Source organism: Callorhinus ursinus, unplaced genomic scaffold (assembly GCF_003265705.2).
Source record: "Callorhinus ursinus isolate GAN/ISIS: 27379988/994484 unplaced genomic scaffold, GSC_fseal_2.0 scaffold4, whole genome shotgun sequence".
NCBI classification, from domain to species: domain Eukaryota; kingdom Metazoa; phylum Chordata; class Mammalia; order Carnivora; family Otariidae; genus Callorhinus; species Callorhinus ursinus.
In genome coordinates this window covers 58,687,968-58,709,890 of record NW_027397066.1, presented here as the reverse complement: position 1 = coordinate 58,709,890, position 21,923 = coordinate 58,687,968, and the positions used below count along the sequence as shown (strand labels likewise).

The following is a 21,923-nucleotide window of genomic DNA, read 5'->3' as shown; positions in this document are numbered from 1 at the left end:
CCGACTGAGCCACCTAGCCATCCTTGACACAGAGTCCTTTATTGAAAGAGCTTTCTAAGAACTTAGGGAAGGTTATTAACAGGAGGCAGAAGTGGGTCATAAGGTTGCTTCGGCCTCATCTGGTCAAAGTCACCCTGAGGCTTCTAATCAGGACCTGACCACAATTACTTTTAGGGATGGTGGCTTATGAAGACTTTTTTGTCCAAGAATCACTTTGGAGGAGCAAAACGTCTCACTTGCTCCCATTCCTAGAACAAGCCCACTGATTAGAGAAACAAGATCCTCTTAGCCCAGGTTTGGGTTCTGGAAGTGCAAAAAGAAAGGGTCATCTTCTTTGATATCTTAGTTCTAATATCACAAGTTAGCAATGGTCTATAACATCATAGGGTCTCCCTTCCTTCCTTCCTTCCTTCCTTCCTTCCTTTAACTGTCACTTAGCATCTTTTATGTGCCTAGTGGCCTAGGCATTATCACGTTGAAACTAATTTACTTTCAACTACTTGAGTGTCCTAATTTGTAGTAAAGAAAGAAGAAGAGGAGATATGGGGAAAAAGAGTAAGAAGGAGACGCTTAGGGTCAACTGATGAAAGCATTCCTTCCAGAGAGCTGAGGAGTTATGATGCCCAGACATAATGTAGCTGAATGGTCATGATTCAGGGCTTTCCAGGCGAAGCAAGAGAAAGAGAGAGAGGGGGCGGGAAATAACATTTCCAAGTGCCTGTTTGAATCAAGCACTGTGCCAATTATTTTGCATGGTTATCTCCATTTAATCCTCTTCATGTTGCAAGTTGGTAAGTTTCCAAAGTACTCCAAAGTAAAGTCACTCAGAATAAAAAATATGCCTCCTTTAACTATATGCATCCAACCTGAAGTGTAGCTCAGTTTGGCATTTTGGACCAAGTAGAGGGTCTTCACTGATCTTTCTTTCTTTTCTTTTTTTTTTTTAAGATTTTATTTATTTATTTGAGAGAAAGAGAGAGCATGAGCAGGGAGGAGGGGCAGAGGGAGAGAGAAAGAAGCAGACTCCTTGCTGAGCAGGGAGCCCTATGGCGAACTTGATCCCAGGGTTCTGGGATCATGACCTGTACTAAAGGCAAGGGTTTAACGCACTGGCAGGTGGGCTCTCTGTCAGGCTCAGTTGGTTAAGCGCCTGCCTTCAGTTTAGGTCATTGATCCCAGGGTCCTGGGATCAAGCTCTGAGCTCCACATCAGGCTTCCTGCTCAGCAGGAAGCTTGCTTCTCCCTCTTCCTCTCTCTCTGCTGCTCTCTTGCTCTCTCTGTCTCTCTCAAATAAATAAATAAAATCTTTAAAAAAAAAGAATCTCTGCTCTTATGAGATTAAAAATTTAATTTGTTTTATTTTTACACAGTTGAGTAGCAGATACAGCCTAATTCATGAACGGAAGAGGGATGATAAAGTGTACCATTTGTTTCTGTTTTTATTGTACTATTACCCATAACTGATATCACGGCTCAGAAAACCACTGGTATAACAAAGTATAACCATATCCAGTCCCTGAGGATGAAAACCATTCCTGATACTACTGCTTCTTCAACATTGAGGGGCCCTGTTACATCTCACTGAGGCCTCTGTCAGGTCTAATTTTGAAAATATCCATATAGATATAATTGAAGATTAAAGTACTTATTTCATATAAAGTCCTAAACAGTTTAGTCTTTGCTTAACCACTATGTAGAACATTTAATTCAACAAAGATTTGGTATTTGAATGTTTCAAGATGTTATTGAAATAGCTAGAGTTTCAGAAGACTGTTTTCAAAAACATCTGGCATAGAGATTCAAGACAACACTAAGGGGCGCCTGGTGGCTCAGTTGGTTGCTTTTGGCTAAGGTCATGATCTCAGGGTCCTGGGATCAGGCTCCTGCTTAGCAAGGAGTCTGCTTGAGGATTCTCTCTCCCTCTGCCCTTCCCCCCTCAAATAAATAAATACATCTTTTCAAAAAGATAATAAATAAAAATATTTTAGATAATCAGATTCTAAATAATTTAGATAATCAGGTAATTTTTTATATTAGCTGTCCTATTGACTCAGCCAGTTTTCTACTAACTAAAGATCTTTTTTTTTTCTTTTTGACATCTCTTGTTTTCTTTGAGTAAAATCTACCTTAACATAATATTTCTTAGGTGCTCAGACCTAGGAAATCATTTGTTACACAAAAAAGGTGATGAAAGAAAATTCATCCAGTGGAACTCATCACAAGACCCTCGCATGAATACCTTTATTTGTAGCACTTGACATTGGTTCAGTCCATTTTTATCATTGCTATTCATCAAATATCTTTTTTGATAAATTGATTGTTTAAAAATTATTTATTAACAGTAATAATATAGGCCAGGTACTATGAAGCCTCTTGGGATAAAACAGTAAGTGAGATAAACCCAGTTCCTGCTCTCACAGAGTATATGGTCCAGTGGGCTCAACAATCCCCAGCCCCAGTGGAAGATTCTGAATTTCTAAGTATGTGGCTCTACATTTTCCTGAGCAATTATTCACATCTCTCTCTTCCTTGGTCTAAATTGGTGACATTAAAAGTAGTCTATGTGGGCATCTCTTCAGCCTAGGATGGAACTGAGAGCTGGCAGGCCTGTGAAATCAAGCAGAACACAATCATACAGCAAATGTTTATTGTGCACTAACTATAAACTAGTTGGTGGAGGTTACAGTTTTGGCAACAATAGACATATTCTTAGCTCTCGGAGAATTTTATGTTTTAGAAGGATGGATGTTTAAAAAAATAGATACTTAAATTACCATGTGATACAGTACAGATCCAAAGAACAGGGTTCACTCTCTCTTCCTGTCCCAGGCAGTATAATAAACACCACTAGACACAAGTACCCAACGAGTCTTACAGCTGCTTATAGAACCCCACTAAGAAACTGTGGCCTTGAAGAACCCAGCGTCCTGTGCAAACTAAATCTGTGAGTTACCAGAATTATTCAAAATATCTATGTCCAATCTTTATATTCATCTCCACAGGCAAGGTCTTAAGCCATTTCTGACAGTTTAGCCTGCAGAAAATCCAATCCGCAGATGACACATGGTGAGTATATTCCGTGGTAGTCAGGGCTCACCTTCTCACAGGTGTTGTGAATGGGCATTGCAAAGCCAAAGCAGAGATCTGGTACTCCCGGCTGTGCCTCCCAAAACATTTCCTGTCACCTGGTAATGTGACTAGAAGAAAGTCATATGGCCTTCCTTATCTTCAACTAAGAAATAAAGGATTTGGGCCAGAAGAAATAGAAAATTATGATTCTGCATTTACTTATTCATGTCATTACAAAACTTTGATTAGCTAAAGACACCACTGGGGACAAATGCATATCTCCATCCTTTGGTCATTTCACTTTTTAGTGTAAATAATTCAGCTTCTCCCTTAGTAAAAATGGTTCTTGGCATTTGGAGAAAACACTTACATGGCAGACCTCACAGCCCACACCTCTCATGGCAGGTATCACCACAGCAGATACATTTGGGGACTCCATTTCCACTTTGGGAAGAGCCATTTTCAATCTGCAGGGTTAATGTGCCAGTTGAGGAAGATGTACTTATAAAGTATCAGGTAGAGTATCATGCAGAGTGAGCATGAAGATTGTCTTATTTTATTCCATATTCCTTTCATCTCTCCCTCCTTTTAGCTGCCCCTTAATGCATAACATGAATTATCCCTAAAAATTCATTTAGGAAGCAAAATTCTGTATATCAAGATGATTCCTCACTATTATAATTTATTAAAGTATAAATTTAATGGGTAAAAGAGAATCTATCTTACTTCAGCTTTTATGAAATACCTCTAAGAAATATTTGATTTCCTCCCATTTTAAGTTTCACTCTCTTGGGAGATACAGAGTCATGCTTTCTATCCTCATGAAATTATGGATGGGATTAAATTTTATTTTGGGAAGTCTCAAGTAAATTTTTTTAATGAAATAAAGCATTGACTACATTCTTTGCCAGGTGTTGTGACAGGTATTATGCTGTGTTGTACAAATATTGTTTTTATTTAATTCATGCCATCATGCTGTGAAGAAAATATTACCTTACCTATGGCATTTGACCCAGCAGCTCTCTTTCTCCTTCTCAGCTTACTTTCTTCCCTTGGCTTCCAAGACATGGCACTTCCTGACTTTCTTCTACCTCTCTAAACGTTGGCAGACTTCAAGCCTCGGAACTTGGATATCTTCTCTTCTCTACTTAGACCCACTTCTGTGAACTTGAAATGTTCTTAATACCTGACAACTCCCAGATTTATATGTCCAGCCTGGTCCCCTCTGCTGACTCCAGACTTGACTATCCAACTGACTTCTTGACATCTCACTTGGGCAGCACTAGGAATCTCAGACTTAACTTGCCCAAAATCATGCACGGTCCCCCCCAAGAGTTACCATTTCTGTAAATGAAAGCTCCGTTATTTCAGTTGTGCAGTCTGAAAACTCGACTCCTCCATTGTCCCCATGTCCTCTTGATTTCCATTCAATCTGCTTCAGCCACCCTGCTTTTTTTTTTTTCCTTTGATCCCTCCAGGCAGGTCCCCACCTCAAAGCTTTTATACTAGCTCTTCAGTCTGCTGGAACAGCCCCTCTCAGATCTGCATGACTCCTTTTCTTTCCCCTGCCCCCCGAATCTTTGCCTCTCAGTAAAAGCTTCCTTGACCATCCTTTTAGAATTCTAACCCTTCAACACCTTTGGCCCCTATCTCTACCCACAGCAAACACTCCATCACACCTTCCCTGATTTTTCTCTTTGATACTTATAACCATATGATATACTATATATTTCACCATTTCCTTGGTTTATTACTTGACTCTCTACATTGCTCCTTCCTCCTACACATACACTAGAATATAAACCCAACAAGGGTGACAATTTTGCATGTTTTGTTCAAGGCTGTATCCAGCACCTGCAGCAGTATCTGGCACATTGTAGGCATTCAGTACATATCTGTTGAATAAATCCCCATTTTGCAATTATAGCAATTGAGGCTCAATGAGATTAAAAACTTTAGATGACTGTGTGAATGACAGAGTGAAGATTAAAACCCAGTTCTGTTGGACTCTTAATATTCTCTGACCCTGAGCTATCAGCCCTTGATATTCATTTATTTGATTATTTGTTTGTTTGTTCTATTTGGCATCAGGTAGCCCCAGACTTGAATACCCAACTGTCAACTTGATATCTCACTTGGGAAGCAATAGGAACCTCAAACATAACTTGTCCAAAATGAAAAATGCTCATTTTCATCAGCAGACCAACAGTTCTGAGAACTGGGAATTAAGTTCTCCTCTTAGAAGCGTCAGGATTTCTGCCACAGGAAAAGGAAAAGACAGGATCAGAGCTCTTTTCTCACAGGGCCAAGTGATGTGGTCCTTCCCTTGACCTCCCTCCATCAAGCTCAAGACTGTACATGCCACATACCCCACTTTTCCAAGATGTTATTTCTGCACATTCTTGATACTTTGAGGCAATGATAGACAAATTAAATTTAATATGGAAATTAAATTCTAGGAAGAAAAGATCTATGAATTGTAGAGTTCACATTGAGTTACAGTTTTCAACCATGCTTGGAAAACCTTCCTCTTTAAATGATTATGACATATGGGACAGTCTATTTCCATTCTTTTTAAGACTTCATATAAAAAAGAACAAAATCATGAATGGAAAAACTGGAAAACTGATGAAAGCTTGATGTGCATATATGTGTTTTTTAATTGTACAGAAAAACTCCTTTTAAAAATTGCACACATATTTAGTTCATCCTCCTTAAATTAATAACCCAGAAGACCAGAAGAGAATTATGGTTAAGAGCGTATGGCTTTTGGAGATTTAAATTTGAATTCCAGTTCTACTAACTACCAGTTTGTGATCTTGGGTGAGTTACTTAACCTCTCTGCATTCAGTAGCTAATCCATAAAATTGAGATAAAAAGAGTACCTACCCAACAGTGTTGTTGTGAGGAAGATTCAGTGTGTTCACAAAGGTGCTCTGAAAGTATCGCCATTATGGGGCACCTGGGTGGCTCAGTTTGTTAAGCATCTGACTCTTGGTTTTGGCTCAGGGTCATGATCTCAGGGTCCTGAGATCCAGCCTGGTGCTCAGCATGGAGTCTGGAGTCTGCTCAAGATTCTTTCTCCCTTCCCCTCTGCCCCTCCCCCTACTCATGGGCATGCACGCTCTCTCTCTCAAATAAATAAATAAAAGCTTAAAAAAAAAGTATTGCCATTATTATCATTATGGACCTTGATCTCCACCTGTAACAATGTGATTGGAAATTTGCCTCAGATGGAGGCAAATTTGACAAGATGGAGGAGCTGCTCAAAACTTACAGGATAGTACGGAAGAACACATGTGTGCAGTCAAATAACACTGGGTTGAAGACTCAAACCATCAGAGATTACCAAAGATTATTGTTATGTGGAATTATGGCACATTTCATCCTTTCTACATCTTCTTTCTCAGTCTAAAGCATGATGCCAATAGTACCTACCTCAAAATATGGTAAAGGATTCAGTTAAGAAGGAATTAAGTTAATACTCGTAAAGCCTTCAGATAGGCCTTAGTGCAAAATTAGTGCTAAATAATTGGAAGAATTCAGTCTTACCACAGATAAATGAAATTAAATTACCAGGTGGAAATTTAAAATGTAGTCCAAAAAATTATCCAATATATGTAGCCTTACATACTACTCTCTGGGAGAGAAAAAGAAGGAAGGCAGGGAGGGAGGAAGGAAGAAAGATCTTTTACTAAGAAAGCTTTGCACTTTCCATTTCTTACAAGTCTGCTCTGTCATCCCATACTAAATGAGGCCAGTTGCCAAAGGAACTGATCACAAGTGGAATTCAAAAACTCTTAACATTTTTTAGGTGTCGTCCATGGACCACTTCATCAAAATTCACAGGGACTGATTGTTAAAATAGAAGGAACCGGAGCCCATCCTATGTCTGCTGTGTCCAAAAGAGAGCAGTGGGTTGAGAGATGTCTACACTTTGAATAATTATTCATGTGTATTGTGGTATTCATTCAAGTTAGAAAGTCTCTGTTGTGAATTGCAACAAGGTGTTCTTAAAATTTTGAAAACAAAACAAAACCTCTTGATAATCTGGGCAGATTGTTCCTCAAACCTCATCAGAGAACTCAGTTCCCTTTTTACAATGACGTAAACTCCATTCAGAGTCTTGGCAAGAAAACAAAATGTTCTTGTATTGGTTACTGGTGTCATACTTATTCACCTAAACATGGGGATGTACATTTTGGAATAACTTAAGCAATGGCAGAAATCAGAAAGACTTCGTCAGAGTGGACCCAATCCTTAGAAATCTTGCCTAATCTCTATTTTTTTTTTCATCATCATTCCTCTGTTGGTATCCGGAGTCAGGAGGAGAGGCAGCAGAGCATTACCTAGTAGTTGAGGCATCCCTTCCTGGGCTGGAACTTTACCTCCCCATTCTCTCCTTTTCTTCATCTATAAAATGGGAAAGTAGAACTTCGGACTTGGAGAGGATCTGGAAAGACTGAGATAAATGTAAAGCCCTTAGCCAGCACTGGGCCACATAATAAATACCACTATGCGGCAGTTATTATTATGAAAGTTGTCAGAGATCCACCTAATCTTCTTAAATAAGTAATCCACCAATTTTTGTTAAACTATAATCTAAATAAATGCAATGCTCCAAAATAAATCTCTAATCCTCCACTGAAGTGTTCTATTGATTTCCCCTTTCAGAAAGAATGATGGTAAATATCATATCAGAATATTTTTTTTAAAAAGATAAATGATCCATGTGTATTTTTGTAGTTTCAAAAAGGCACCTCTGACCAAAAGGTGGTATCATTCCTTCATTCAGGAAAATTGCATTTTAGTAAAACACTTACCTAGGAGATTCTTTGATGGTATTATTTATTGGGTATGAAGAGACAGCCCAGTTAAAACACAAGTTATAAAGTCAAAGTTGTTCAGAACTAGAATCTCCCAGCCACTCAGCTCATGGCCTGGGGGACTCTAGGTACCTCTCTAAGTCTCAGTTATTTTACCTATTAGTTTATTTTAAACTAATAATGTCTTTTCATAGGATTGGTACAAAAAGTAAATAACTAGAACCACATAAAAAGCCAGCCCAAAGCAGATTCTCAATGTAAATTTGAATTTTTTCACCCTCTTTGTAACCTTTACTCTAGTATAGTCTCAAAATTCACTAATCTAGACATCAATATGCGTATTTATAATCACTCACACAGAGTAACAATTTTGAGTTTGCAAACTGCTTGCATTTAGATCATTGGAAACTGAAGTTCTGAGAACCTAATTGTATTTGCAAGGCTGCTGAGGTGCAGAGCTGAGATGCTGGGAAGATCCCCGGGCCTGGAACCCAGCAAATGGCCCCCTCCCCCCTCCCTCCCTCAGGGGTTCTCAGACAGCCAGTACCAGGGTGATCTATGCTTTACTAAGCAGTTGTCAGAGAAAGTGCCCTACATCTGTGGATTATTACTCTGGCTTAGAAAATTTCAACAGAAACACTTAAGGCAAGATTTTAAATTGCAGGAGGAAGCCATACGTGCTTTCCTTACTTTCTCAGAGTGGCTCTTCCGCATAGTTCTGCTGAATCAGCCCCTTTGCTGCAAACACCTGGCCTATCCTGAGTGCTGTGAAGCATCATAGGGTATGAACTCTGATGAAGTCTATCAAAGTAACTAACCAAGCCTCTGCTAAAGTGTAAGTTCCCACAAGAGTAGGGAATTAGGTTGGATTCTTGACAGGGCTGTTGTAATTGTCTAGATCAGTACCTTGCACAAAGTAGCACTCAATATACGTTGTCTTAATGAGGGAATTCTCTTTCATGTGAATGGGATTCTGACTATGACTTCCCACGAAATCCCAGACAGCCATCATGTGGTGCCCGTCAGAACTGCTCTTAAACTTTGAATAGTTGACCAAGAGTTGTCATGATATTTTTCCAACAAAACTGTAAACTATTTTAGGGCAGGACTGGGTCTTGCCTCCTAAGGAAAGAATACCTAGCATGGCATGTATTGAATACACAAATAACTTCTCTTTGAGGAATTACTTTTGTCTAAATTATCAAGTCACTTTTACAGACACAATTCCTTTCTAGAAGAATTCAGACTATTTGGTCCACCTGCAGTGGCATAGGTAACATTTTCTTTAAAAAATCTGGAATGCCGGTATCCTAATATATAATCTAGTCAGCAGGATGCTGAGGTGGAGGATCAAAGGGCCCTTTTAACCAGGTCAGGGGGAGGCCTCTCCACAGAGAGCCCACCTGCCAGTGACTTCATGGCTAGAATCTCTTCCTGGTTCCCCCAACTCATTTTTTATTTATATTTTATATATAAGTGTGTTATATTTTATATTTCTCATGTGTATTAATGTTTTTTCAAAGCAGCGTTTTGAATACAGAAATATTCACAGGAAACTCTGACAGTATCACCTCTTAGCAAGGAAAAGAATAGTAATTATTGTAAAACAAATTTTCCCAATTGGTTTTGTATAAACTCCTGTTTTGGCTTTTTGTAGTTGTTCCTCTGATGACTGCCTTTCTAGCAGACCTTCTAAGTAGCCCACGCACCTGCTATGATTATTGTGGCCACAACTTCAGAACTACAGAACAGGATGGCTAACCCCAGGCCTGTACTCATACAGCCAGAAAGTTTTAACCTGGAAATGCAACAGATGCCAACCATGTATAAATGTTTGTAGAACAGCATTGCAGCTAGCCACTTCCAGTGGAAATTAGCTCATTGTACACTGTGGCAACTAAAGGTCATAACCAGGAAACAAATAGTGTTTTTCTTCAATCTATTCTCCAGTAAAGTGAACTCCAAGAGAGCAGGGGTTTTGGGGGTGCACTCAGCACCTAGGTCATTGATTAGCATGTGGTAAGCCATATAGCACACGGTGGGAAGTTAATATTTCGTTGTTGGATTGAATGCACTTTCTTGTGGTCCTTATAATAATATTAACATAGTAGACATGGTAGAATTAACAGTGCCCAGAAATGGCAATCAGGAACGTGACTTTCACCAACAAGCCACTTTGAATGAGGAAACTCTCTGAGCCTCTCCTCGTTCATCACAAAATTAAAAGAGTTGGGGTCGATTATTTTTTAGACCCTTAATATTATCTCTCTCCATCTTCACTTAGGACAATTTACTACCTTACACCCGGGCAAGCAGACTTTCTTTGGTCATTGCTTGGAACAGTGGTCCCAGTAGAAATGGGGGTGGGAACAATGAAAGTGGACCCAGAGCTGGTTACTGAGAATTTGTACTTGGAATCTACACATACTAATTTGGGGACACAGAATGCTTCACCAGTTTATGACATTTAGGAAGTGATGCTAGTCCATGAGAAATAAGTTCTTGATCGTTTAACTCTTCATTTCTAGACCTTTGGTTGGTGTCAAAGAACACCTTCACCACTTAGTCCAATGAGGACAAACTCTTAGGACAGACATTTTCCACCACAAGTGCTGCCTGGATGGATAAAACTAGGTAACTAAAAGCTGAGGGAAAAACTGGAGCCGCCCAGTAGAGAACAGTGCAAGTGGAAGACAGAGACCCCAAGGGGGAGTATGTTCACACAGTATGGCAGGTGGACCTTAGGGGCTCTAACTGACACCTGGAAACACTTGCAGACCAACAGTGAGCCCCTCTAGGACCAAGAGACTATAATTCTTCTATTGCAGAATACTTTCTTTTTCTGGATATTTATTTTGTTGTAATGAAACTTTCTGACATATTAATGACCATTGCATTTTCACTTTAGGGAATCAGTGTTCATGTCCTATTAGTCAAGAGGAGAGAGGTTTCTTTTGAGTGGGAGTTGGCATAAAGATGTGGCTTCACCCTCAAGTGCCAGGCACGTCTGCTCCCAGGGTTAGATAGTAATTCCTATTCCTTTAGTGAACCCTAACCACTCTGAGATGGGAGGGGATGGGAGAGAAAGGACTAGAACATCAGTGAAACTGCCTGGTACTGTCTCCCTGCCCCAGAGCCTCCCACTCACAGCCCTGCTTGTAGGGCCTTGGCCTTTCTGTGAAATAGACACTGCTTGGCCCTAGCTTGTAGAAAAATTGGAAGAGCTAGACTCTAAAATAAACTAATATAAGACACAGTCTGGGCAGAAAAAAAAAAGGAAACACTTGGCAGAAAGAAACTGCCTTCAAGAAATTATTTTCCATGTTGTATTTGCATAAATTTGTCATGGGCCTGCCATTTCAATAGAAGAGGAAAAATGGCCTGGCCTTGACTCTGCTGGCATCCTGTTGCCCTTTGCAGCCAAGGTCAGACTATTTCACCTCTTACTTCTTTTCTGCTCCTCTTCAGGGTCTCAAAGCTGGCAGATGATCATATTTAAAATCATATGCGCTAAGAGTGAGCAGCCCGAATTGCGTAACATTTCACATGGCTAATAGTTCAGTCTCTTGAGTCATAGCCTGACAGACAGCTGCACAGCATGAAGCAGCATTTCCTGAGTCAGTGCATGTGAGAGAGAAGTTAGAGATGAAGGTTATGCACAGCACACACTCTTGGGACCACCATCTGATGCCTTATTCTCCGATGTAGGAGACATCTCCACTTAATTCAGTGACATTAGCGCCTACAAAATTAATATAAACATCAGACCTTTGGAAACATATCCCAAGACACGGGATGAACAGCACTGGGTATTCAGCCTCTCCTTGCCCTAACAGTGAAAGTTCCCCACCAGGAAATGACAGCTGTCAGCATATTAATTCATGAGCTATTTAATGTCTCTTAAGTGATAAGTGCCAGTTGGGAAATGAAATTCCAATGCTTTAGAAACTCTTCGATGAATAAATATAATTTTGTTCTCTACATTCACAGTAATAAAAAATTTTTTTCTTAAAACCAAACAAATTAAGTGACTTAACAAATGTCAGTGTGCTGAGTTCTGTTCCTAAACCATCAAACAGCGCATCTACTTCATGTTTGTACTTTTTTTTTAAAGATCCATTGAAGATTCATGAAAGGCAAGACATGATTCTCCATTTTTTCCTAATTATGGCCCATTGTTCTATGTTATTATAACATGACATAATTAAAATGTTCTTTCATTAATTGCCCAAGAAATTTTACTTGAAAAGAACAGATGTTTGTACACTGGGTGTAAATGTCTCATCTGGAAGACTTAAGTGCTGAAGCTGTACCCCAGTGTCTTCCCAAAAGGTTTTCCCCCAATTCGTTATGCACTTACTGGGTTCAAATAGCATACTATGAAAGGTGTGAGAGGAAAAAATATAACTATAAAGAAAAAGTTTTCCAAAAAGATCACAAAATATAAAATAATCATAATAACTACTTATTTTGAAACTTAGCTTTTCAATCATTTCTTCTAGAATTCCTTTCTAAAACTCTTCCCCAAGTTCAACACTCTCTGTAGAGAGTTATACATAATATACGACACTCTTTCTCTGCCTTGATTACTTATTTTAACTTCTAGGTTTACTCCTTAAAGACAGGGGCCATGCATACTCCCGTCTTTTACCACTAGGGTCTAACCCAGAGCCTGAATAAGGCCTGGCACCATCCTCACCAACTGACCTGTCTCCTCATTTGAATTGTGCAAATTTGTTGCTCATGGTGTGAGCTCCTTGAGAGAAAAAACTGTTTTAGGGGAACCTGGGTGGCTCAGTGGGTTAAGCATCTGCCTTCAGCTCAGGTCATGATCTCAGGGTCCTGGGATCAAGTCCCGCATCGGGCTCCCTGCTCAGCGGGGAGCCTGCTTCTCCACCCCTCCAATCATGCTCTCTCTCTCTCTCAAATAAATAAATACATTCTTTAAAAAAAAAAAAAAAGAAAGAAAAGCTATTTTATCATGGCTTTCAGAGATCTGCTCAGAAATTTGATATTTAACATATGCTTATAGAGTTGGTAAACTGAATATATGTGGAGCCTCCAGAACTGTCATAATTAAAGACCTGCGGGAACAGCACAGTCCTTATCCCACAGGGCTTAAATGTTGGTCAGACAAAAAGCTAAAAAAATTACAAAGAAAATATCAGTTGGGAATAGCTTGGGAGTCCGAAGTGGCTTCTGGGCCCTATTCCACTGTCTTAGTCATACATCTCTCTCTTACTGTTGCAATGTTACAGTTGTTGACCTTGGTTCACCCAGTTGGTCGTGCCCTTAGAGTTGGGTGAGGGACCTTATACTCCTTCCTCCTACTGTTTTCTCCTATCCCAAGGCCCCTTTGTCCTTGTATACTCCTTTATCAGAACTTCTAGTGGTTCCCTTCCTGTTGGCCTCATTATCAGCCCTTCTTTTCCAACTTCTCCCTGATGAATCACAGAGGAGTAAAGGGAGACCAAGAGCTATGCTGGAGGGAAGTGGTACCAGCAAGGTCATCAAATCCTGCATACCACTCCAACTAACAGTCTTATGGTCTGTTTTCCTTTGTCATCTCAGCCAATATGAACTCAACCCCAGGAGGGAAAAATAAAAAGAATTTTGTTTTTTTTTACACTTTGATATACTATTTATTTATTTAGTTAGTTATTAATACGGACAGCCTATTCAACATTACAGAGGTTTTTTAAAACCTATAATAAAATATAGTCCACTATCCAGCCCAGAAGAAGACAATAAACAAGATCATTCTTACAGTAAGTGTAGCATAAGCACTCACAATAATAGTCCCTTTCCTGGACATCAAAGGGAACAATCAAAGTTTCTTTACCTACACTGAGGTTTTAATTTTCTTCAATTATAGCTGTTTCAGAGTCAAAAGTCCAACTTCAATCACCCCACAAATATGCGCAGCATCTCCCATTGAAGAGGAAAGAGCTGCCACCCCGGGCAGTCCATTTTACTGTCCTACAGTCCTTCCATATTGGAGCCCATCATACCTTTCAGCCAGTATTTGTCAAAATTGTGCATGCAGACAAGATACATAGGTTACAGGGATCTTTTGATTAATTTACAAAGACTGTGTTTCAGAGTTCTAAAAATCCATTTGGTGGTCGTAGTGGCAGTGAAGAGTACACTATATTTCGTCAAGCGGGTCTTATCTCTGGAGTCTTGGCATCATCACCTTTTCTGGTAGCTTTAAGATCTATTGCAGTTCTCTGTGGCAAGTGGAGGTGGGAAACTCTAAACAGCTACTGGTATGAGGCCATCTGCAGAATGAACTGGACTGCTACTATGGCTTTTATAACCTGCTTCCTTTCTTTAGTATAGACAAACTTCTTTCTTAATCTTTTTTTCTATGCCTTGCTAGTTCTATTTTCTTAATCTTTTTTCCTATGTCCTGCTAGTTCTAATATAAGATTTAAATGGACTGTGACAGAGGAAACTTCTTGCTTTCAAGCTGAATGTTGAAAAAGAGTCAAAAAAACAAAAAAACCAACAACCCCAACCTCCAATGAGCTATACTCAATTTCCTCAGTTGAAAATAAATGCCAGGGGGCCCCTGGGTGGCTCAGTCAGTTAAGCGTCTGCCTTCAGCTCAGTTCATGATCCCAGGGTCCTGGGATCGAGCCCCGCATCAGGCTCCCTGCTCCGCCAGGATCCTGCTTCTCCCTCTCCCACTCCCCCTACTTGTGTTCCCTCTCTCACTGTGTCTCTCTCTGTCAAATAAATAAATAAAATCTTTTAAAAAATCTTTAAAAAAAGAAAAGAAATGCCAGGTGAACTTTTAAAGACAAGTGTTGGACAATGCTGATGTCAAAATGTACATAGATTCTAAAATATAGGCCAAAAGAGATGTTACTTAGTGTAACACAGATTCTTCAACCCCTTAGTTTCATGCTGAAAGTACAAATGATTTCAATGTTAGGTTTCAGTGATGACAGCCAATTAAATGTGAAATTAAAAAGCCTCAGGGAAGTCTTGCCAAGTTTGCCAAGTTTGTGGCACTTTCTTAGGAAGAAGGAGAAACCATAGGGTAAAGAGTGAGAGCATTGGATTTTATTTAACTCTAGGTACCATGGGTTTGACATTAGTAGGTAAAACCAATGAATGAACAGTCATACAGTTTTTTGGTCACTGTGCTTCCCAAGCACCAAAAAATGGAGCTATTTTTACTATTTAGTTCCATCCTTAATAAGCTAGACAGATCCTGCTGCATTCTTGTTTGTTTCTTATTTACCAGTACATTATTATGTAGTTTACCAAATGTGAGGAGCAAGTCATTATGTAGTACCAAGTTTACATCATCATAGGACTACAACATGCACATTCTACTTAATGTAGCTCAAGCAACAGGAATACAAGAGAACAGTTATGGGGGGAACATGACAAAGTCATGTTCACACTAACTATGGGTTTAGAAATCTTATTGGCAGGTATCTACAGCAGTTCTTCAATTGGTACTGGAACATTACACGCATGCACAAGTGATATGGAAGAAAATGAAGCAGAAGAGGCAGCTGGATGGAGGACAAAGGGGAAATCAGAGCTGGGATAATGCCATGTATCAGAGACGGGCTGTTCTCAGCTGTCCACAGTAAGTCTCTGCTCTGTGAGAGAGACTCTTCAAAAAACAAATAGAATATGATAAAAGGGAAATGATTTTTGAAGTTCTTGCTCCATTGGCAGAAAGCAGCACTTTTGTTCTCATGACTGCAAAGTTTGGATACAACATCTAGAAAGGCCATATCCTGTACTTCCTTGTGTAGAGATTCAGATCCCATGAGATCACAAATCAGGACCATGGAATTATATTTGATTTCAGGAGCACTTCTTTCATCTGCTAACAGTCTGTGTAAAATCTCTACAAGTTTAGAACTTTCTAGATCTTTCTCATCAGTGCCCAACTCTAAAGCTATTAGTGCCAAAGCAACAAGGGCTTCATTCTGCATTACTACATGTTCACTAGTTGCCATGGTAACTAGATGCTTGATGCCACCACTCTGTACAATGGTTTTTTTTTTTTTTAAAGATTTTATTTATTTATTTGAGAGAGCGAGAATGAGAGAGAGAGAGAGAGAGAGAGCATACGAGAGAGGGGAGGGTCAGAGGGAGAAGCAGACTCCCTGCTGAGCAGGGAGCCCGATGCGGGACTCGATCCCGGGACTCCAGGATCATGACCTGAGCCGAAGGCAGTCGCTTAACCAACTGAGCCACCCAGGTGCCCTGTACAATGGTTTTAATTACATCTTTTGATTTACTGTGTCGTATGAGGGCAGACAGCAGTCTGTTGGACTCCCCCATCACACCAGCATGATCTTTGGCTTCACAACATTCTACCAAATGCTCCACTAATTTAACAGTCTTTCCCAGTTGTTCAGCAGCTTCTGCTTGTGCATCTATTAACATTCTTAATGTTCCCAGAAGTTTGAACTGAACCGGGGGTATTTCAGGCTTAAGGAATTTCAAAACTGCCTCTGTGACTCCAGCTGATAACATCTTTGCTTTATTTATAACTGGAATGGCCAGATTTCTGAGGGCACTTAATGCTGCATGCTGTACTGTTACATTTCCATCTTCAACATGTCTGTCCAGTAAATCCATAAGTTTTTCTACAATTCCACTGTAGAAACTGTGAATACAGTTTCCATCATTTCTGGCAAAATTTGCAATTGCCAATGATCCAGCAAGGTGTAGCTGGTGGTTATTTGATGGAATCCAGGACAGCACCTTTTGAAACACATTACCTTTTCCTCCTTCAAATAATTTCTGCATGGTTTCATCTCCAAGAAGTAGTAAAACCATTAGATCTGAAGCAGTTTTGAGCTCAGCAATACCATCCTCTTTGGCACTATCCACTTTCTGCTGAACAATCTCTAGTAGACATTCTACCAGGCCTGCTTCAACCGGCTATAGCTTAATAGCGTCATTTTCTGCCAATGGAGCAAGAACTTCAAAAATCATTTCCCTTTTATCATATTCTATTTGTTTTTTGAAGAGTTTTACCAGTTCTTCAACAATGTTCATACTGGCAAACTGTTCTTTACTTGACTTAAGTTCTGCTAGGTTGCCAAATGGAACAAGACACATTTCTGTAAGAGCTGCATTTTGGCAATGGATGCCCAATAATTTCACTAAGGTAGGTATAACACCCGTATTGATAAGCTGAGCTTGAAAGGAATCATTCTCATTGCTATGGTTCATCAGCATGCCACAAAAGACAGTCAAGAGCTTCTCATTGGCAGCATCTGTTATACTGCACAGTGACCTTAAATGGTCAATTACAATCTGTGCACCACCTGTTTGGTCAACTGCACTTCTGCCCTCATGGCTATCATAACATATGTTTCCTAGAGCCCTGCCTGTTTGAAGTAGCCCTTCCTGGTCTTTGTTAGTTAGCAGCTGCACCAGTGGTGAAATCAATCCAGCATCCACACACGGAATATGCATAAATTCATTTTTGGCTACTTCTGCTATGATGTTAGCTACTTTGGCTGTGCAGGAAGACTGTGGAATCAACAGACTTGCAAACAGCTGAAGTATTCCACTTCCTCGGATTCTTTCACTCGCTTCCATATTATTTTGAGCCAGCGCTTGAAGCAGACAATCCAAGCATCCTTCTAAACTATCCTCAGTTCTGTCAACAGCTGTTATCTTCAACTTCTTCAAGGTATCACTGAGATTATCCATGTTTCTCCCAGAGGGTGAGGAGCCAGCAGGGCGAGGCGAAGGTCTCTGGTGCAGGTGGCCAATAAAAAGAACTTTAAAAGCTCATCCTGCTACTGATGAGTTCTGTTTCAGACAAGTTGATTCCGAGGTGCTAAAGGCATGCAGGAGAGAAAGGTGTCCAGGCAGATTAAAACATGGACTTCAAAGCTCCAGAGGGAGGTGGGCAGTTGAGCTCTCCATGGCTCCATAGCAGGAGAGATCAGACACCTCTCTGTCTAGACCACCAGGACTCCAGAGTTCCTTGCTTAAAAACAGACAACTTAGAAAGGCTTCTGCAAAATTTCATGCTTAATGACTGAAAAGCACATTAACACTTATACACAAAATTCTGTGACTCTGACCCTTGGCAGCTCTTTCACAGGGCTTTCCCCTGTTGTCAACTCCTTGGCCACCATGGCTTTCTGTATTCCCTGTTACTTAAAAAAATTGTGAAAATTGTCATATTCATAGAATAAGTGAATAAGAATATATATAGTTTAAAACATTATTATAAATATATGTGTAACCACCACCCAGATCAAGAAATAGTACATTACTACCACCCCCAGAACATTCTTCCCAATCCTCCGCCCCCACACCTCATATAACCACTCTCTGGTTTTCTCAACAATCATTCTCTTACCTTTCTTTATGCCTGCATTCCTAAATAATACAGCTCATTTTGCCTGGTTTGGGACTTTATATAAATGGAATCATACTGTTTACATTTTTGGTGCCTGCTTCTTTTGCACCAAAAATTCTTTTCCACACTGTTTGTGTAATTTAGCCATGACATTCCACATGGCTATAGTTGGTTTATTTTCCTTGCCATTAGTGGTCAAGAGCAGGGACTCTAGAGCCAGACTACCAGGTTTAAATCTCAGTTCTATCAGTTCTCAGATGCGTAATCTTGCATAGATTATTTTACCTCTCTATACACCTTCATTTCACCTTACCTGGAATTGATTTTGGCATATGGCATGGGTTAGGAGTCTATCATAGGTGGACCTCCCTGGGAAACAGTCTTCGAGCTGGTGATTTGCACACTTGTGGTTTATTGGAGAATGCTCTTAGGAACAACACCCAGAAGAAAGTGAAGGTAGCAGAATTTGACAGAGGGAGAATTGAACTTGAACTTGAATTTGAATGGGGAAGTAGATGCAGCAGAGGCCTCAGCTGATCCCATGGGGAGATATGGAGCTGGGATAACCTTCCCAAATCCCTCAAATTGATAGATTTGTACCCCCACACACACCAGTCTTTGAAAATGGGCTTCCCTTAACAAGGGGGACACAGCCTTGAGCAAGGCAGCTTTCTTAAGCCAAAGGAACTTCCTGAAGAGGGATTCTGTTATGAGCTGTCATCTAGCAATACTCCTGGCAGCTAGAGAATTAGTACCACTACCCTGAAAAGGAGATCTGAGCTGGCATGCCAGGATCCAATACAGAATCAATCTAATCTTTTCCCATACAAATACTCAATTGTCCCAGCACCTTTCTCCACTTTATGCCATATGTATGCAATTCTGCCTCTTTCATATTAACTGTTCACACAGGAGTCTATTTCTGAGGGGTTTTTTTTTCTAATTCTGTTTCCTTGGTCAATTATCTAATTATGACAGAGTGATATCAACACATGTATTGTCCAAAGGAACCAGAATAAGAAGACATTTGAACTATAAGGTATTAAGGGTTTCTATGCTGTTCTTAGCCTTTGGACTGTCTCTCTCTCCCCCTCTTTGCTTTATATGAAATATCCACACATACCTTGTTCATCTGGGATGCATAGTTTACTACTCATCCTTCCAGACTACGGTGAAACATGATTTCCCCTCAGAATCTTTCATTAGCCTCAGGTCCTTCTTTCTTTGTGATTCTTCAGAACCTCAAGAGCTGTCTTATAAGTTGTGTAAAGTTCAAGTCCTGACTTAAGTCCTATTGCTGTATGATCTTAGACTAGCTGTTTAATCTCTACATGCTTCTGTTTCCTCATGACTTTTTCTGAGCATTCAATTTGAAGGGTTTCTTACATCACCATTTAACTTTTATAATATTGCTTGAATTATTTTTTCTTTTTTTAAGATTTTATTGATTTATTTGAGAGAAGAGAGAGAGATCATGACAGGGTGGGGCGGACAGGGGCAGAGGGAGAGGGAGAAGCAGACTCCCCGTTGAGCAGGGAGCCCAATACAGGGCTCCATCCCAGGACCCCAAGATCATGACCTGAGCTGAAGGCAGATGCTTAACCAGCTGAGCCACCCAGGTGCTCCCAAGTTATTTTTATTTTCCATTCTACATGATGAGTTTATGCACTTGTAGGTGTCATGAACTATTCATCTTTGTACCCTTGTCTCCTAGCGGATAGTTTCACCATATGGACACAACAGAAATTCCAGACAATATTGTTCATAATCTAGAATCCAAGAGGCACATTGGCTCACCAGAAAGAATGGTCAAGGATATTCATACACAAGTTGCTTGTTTCTGGCAATAAGACTCCAAGACTGGAGAATTTAGTTTTAAACTGTGAAACTAGTAATACTTTCCTTAATTCTAAGTTTCATATCTTACCTACTCTTTTCCCCTAGTAAAGGATGCCCCACTCACCATTATCACTGCCCTACACAGAACCATAGATTTCCACGTAGGCTAGGGGAAACTGATAAACTGAAGAATAAGAAGGAGAAGGACGGGGAGAAGGAGGGAAGATGGAGAAGAAGAAATTGAGAAAGGGGAAGAGAAGGAAAAAGAAGAAGGGGAGTGAGAAGAAAGAAGGAGGAAGAAGAGAAGAAGAAGAAAAGGAAGAAGCAGAAGCAGCAGCAGGAGGAGGGGGAGAAGGAAGAGGTTGACGGGGAGGAGGAAGAGAAAAAGAGGAAGAAAAACAACAAACAACAACAGGAGGAGGAGGAATAAGAAGAAAATACAAAATATGGCAATATGTTTATATACCCTTCCCAATAAAGCAACCTTTTAAGAATATCATTTAATATTCTAGTTTGGTATCTTTGAACTACTTTTCTAAACGTCTGAGCTACCTGGGCGCCTGGGTGGCTCAGTTGATTAAGCGACTGCCTTTGGCTCAGGTCATGATCCTGGAGTCCTGGGATCGAGTCCCGCGTCGGGCTCCCTCCTGAGCCAGGGAGTCTGCTTCTCCCTCTGACCCTCCCCCTCTCATGCTCTCTCTTTCTCATTCTCTCTCTCAAATAAATAAATAAAATCTTTTAAAAAAATAAAAAAATAAATGTCTGAGCTACCCAAACAAAAACGAATAAGTAAGTCCCAGAAATTGGATGAACTATCTAGAGGGTACACCACTTAAGACAATGAATGGATATGTCAAAAGCAAAAAACTCTGCTTTTACCCTGGAAGCTCAGGAAATAAGTTTTCTATTGAGGCACATAGAATGAGCTCAGTAGAAAACAAATTTACTAGAGTAAAATGGAACCAATGAAGTTTCTTCTTATTTCTGGAAATTTCTTTGGGAAAGTGGATGTGAAATTAAACCAACAAATTTGGATTCCAGAGCCTTTTTCCTTGCCTAGACCATAGGAAGAGGACCCAGAGGGCAAGTGACAGGACTGTCTTCAAGGCAGGTCATGGGGCTCAAAGATGAGTAGTGTCAAATAAACTTAAAAGCCAAGGAGTTGTTTGCACCTCCTCACAAAATGTAAATGATTTTTTTCCCTTTGTTATAAGGTTTGGGTTGTGAGACCCATGAATGAGGAGGTGTTTCTTTCCCAGAACTACCTTTGTCTTCATTCCAAGTACCATTACACTGAGATCACGCACAACTCAGTGAAGCAGAAACATCTCTCTTTCTCTGGGGCGTAATCTTTTGGGTAGCTGTTTCTTAGGTGATTATATGACAAGGCTGAGAACCTCAGGAATGTTAGTAGGTCAGTAGGGCGTTAGGAAAGTAGGCCATATGGGCTGCAGACATGCAAGAACAAATCTCAGGAGTTTGCTTTTGTTTCTTCCAGGCACAAGTAAGAGAGTGCATTGTTAGTTCTGCCATGTGCAACTGGATGCCACAGTTAATTTTGGTGGCAAAGCTCTAACTAGATAAGATATTACACTAATGAGGTAAATAACTGTGAGGACTAGGAATATCTGAGGATTCCAAAGTGTACTGCATTTGTTGCTGTCCCTCAGCACATGAATAATTGAGGAGTAAGTAGTTCAGGGCCAAGGTTGGTCAGCATGGTGATGGCCTTCTCAAGTGTGGTGGGATGCTTTATGTGATTATCATTATATGTTTTAATTCCCTTTGCCCTTTGTAGTCTCTTGCCTCAGGGGAGCTTAGATTTA

At 40.1% G+C, this 21,923-nt stretch overlaps 1 protein-coding gene across 1 annotated transcript; it reads right to left on the bottom strand.

Annotated features, from left to right (window-relative positions):
* Positions 1–14,925: 14,925 nt before the first annotated feature.
* Positions 14,926–17,640, bottom strand: LOC112835513 (rap1 GTPase-GDP dissociation stimulator 1-like). The gene is given in 2 exon segments (XM_073891787.1): positions 14,926–15,910; positions 16,125–17,640. Coding segments are annotated over 2 exon segments (2,067 nt in total). The 5' UTR covers positions 17,598–17,640; the 3' UTR covers positions 14,926–15,316.
* Between the last annotated feature and the right edge of the window lie 4,283 nt (positions 17,641–21,923).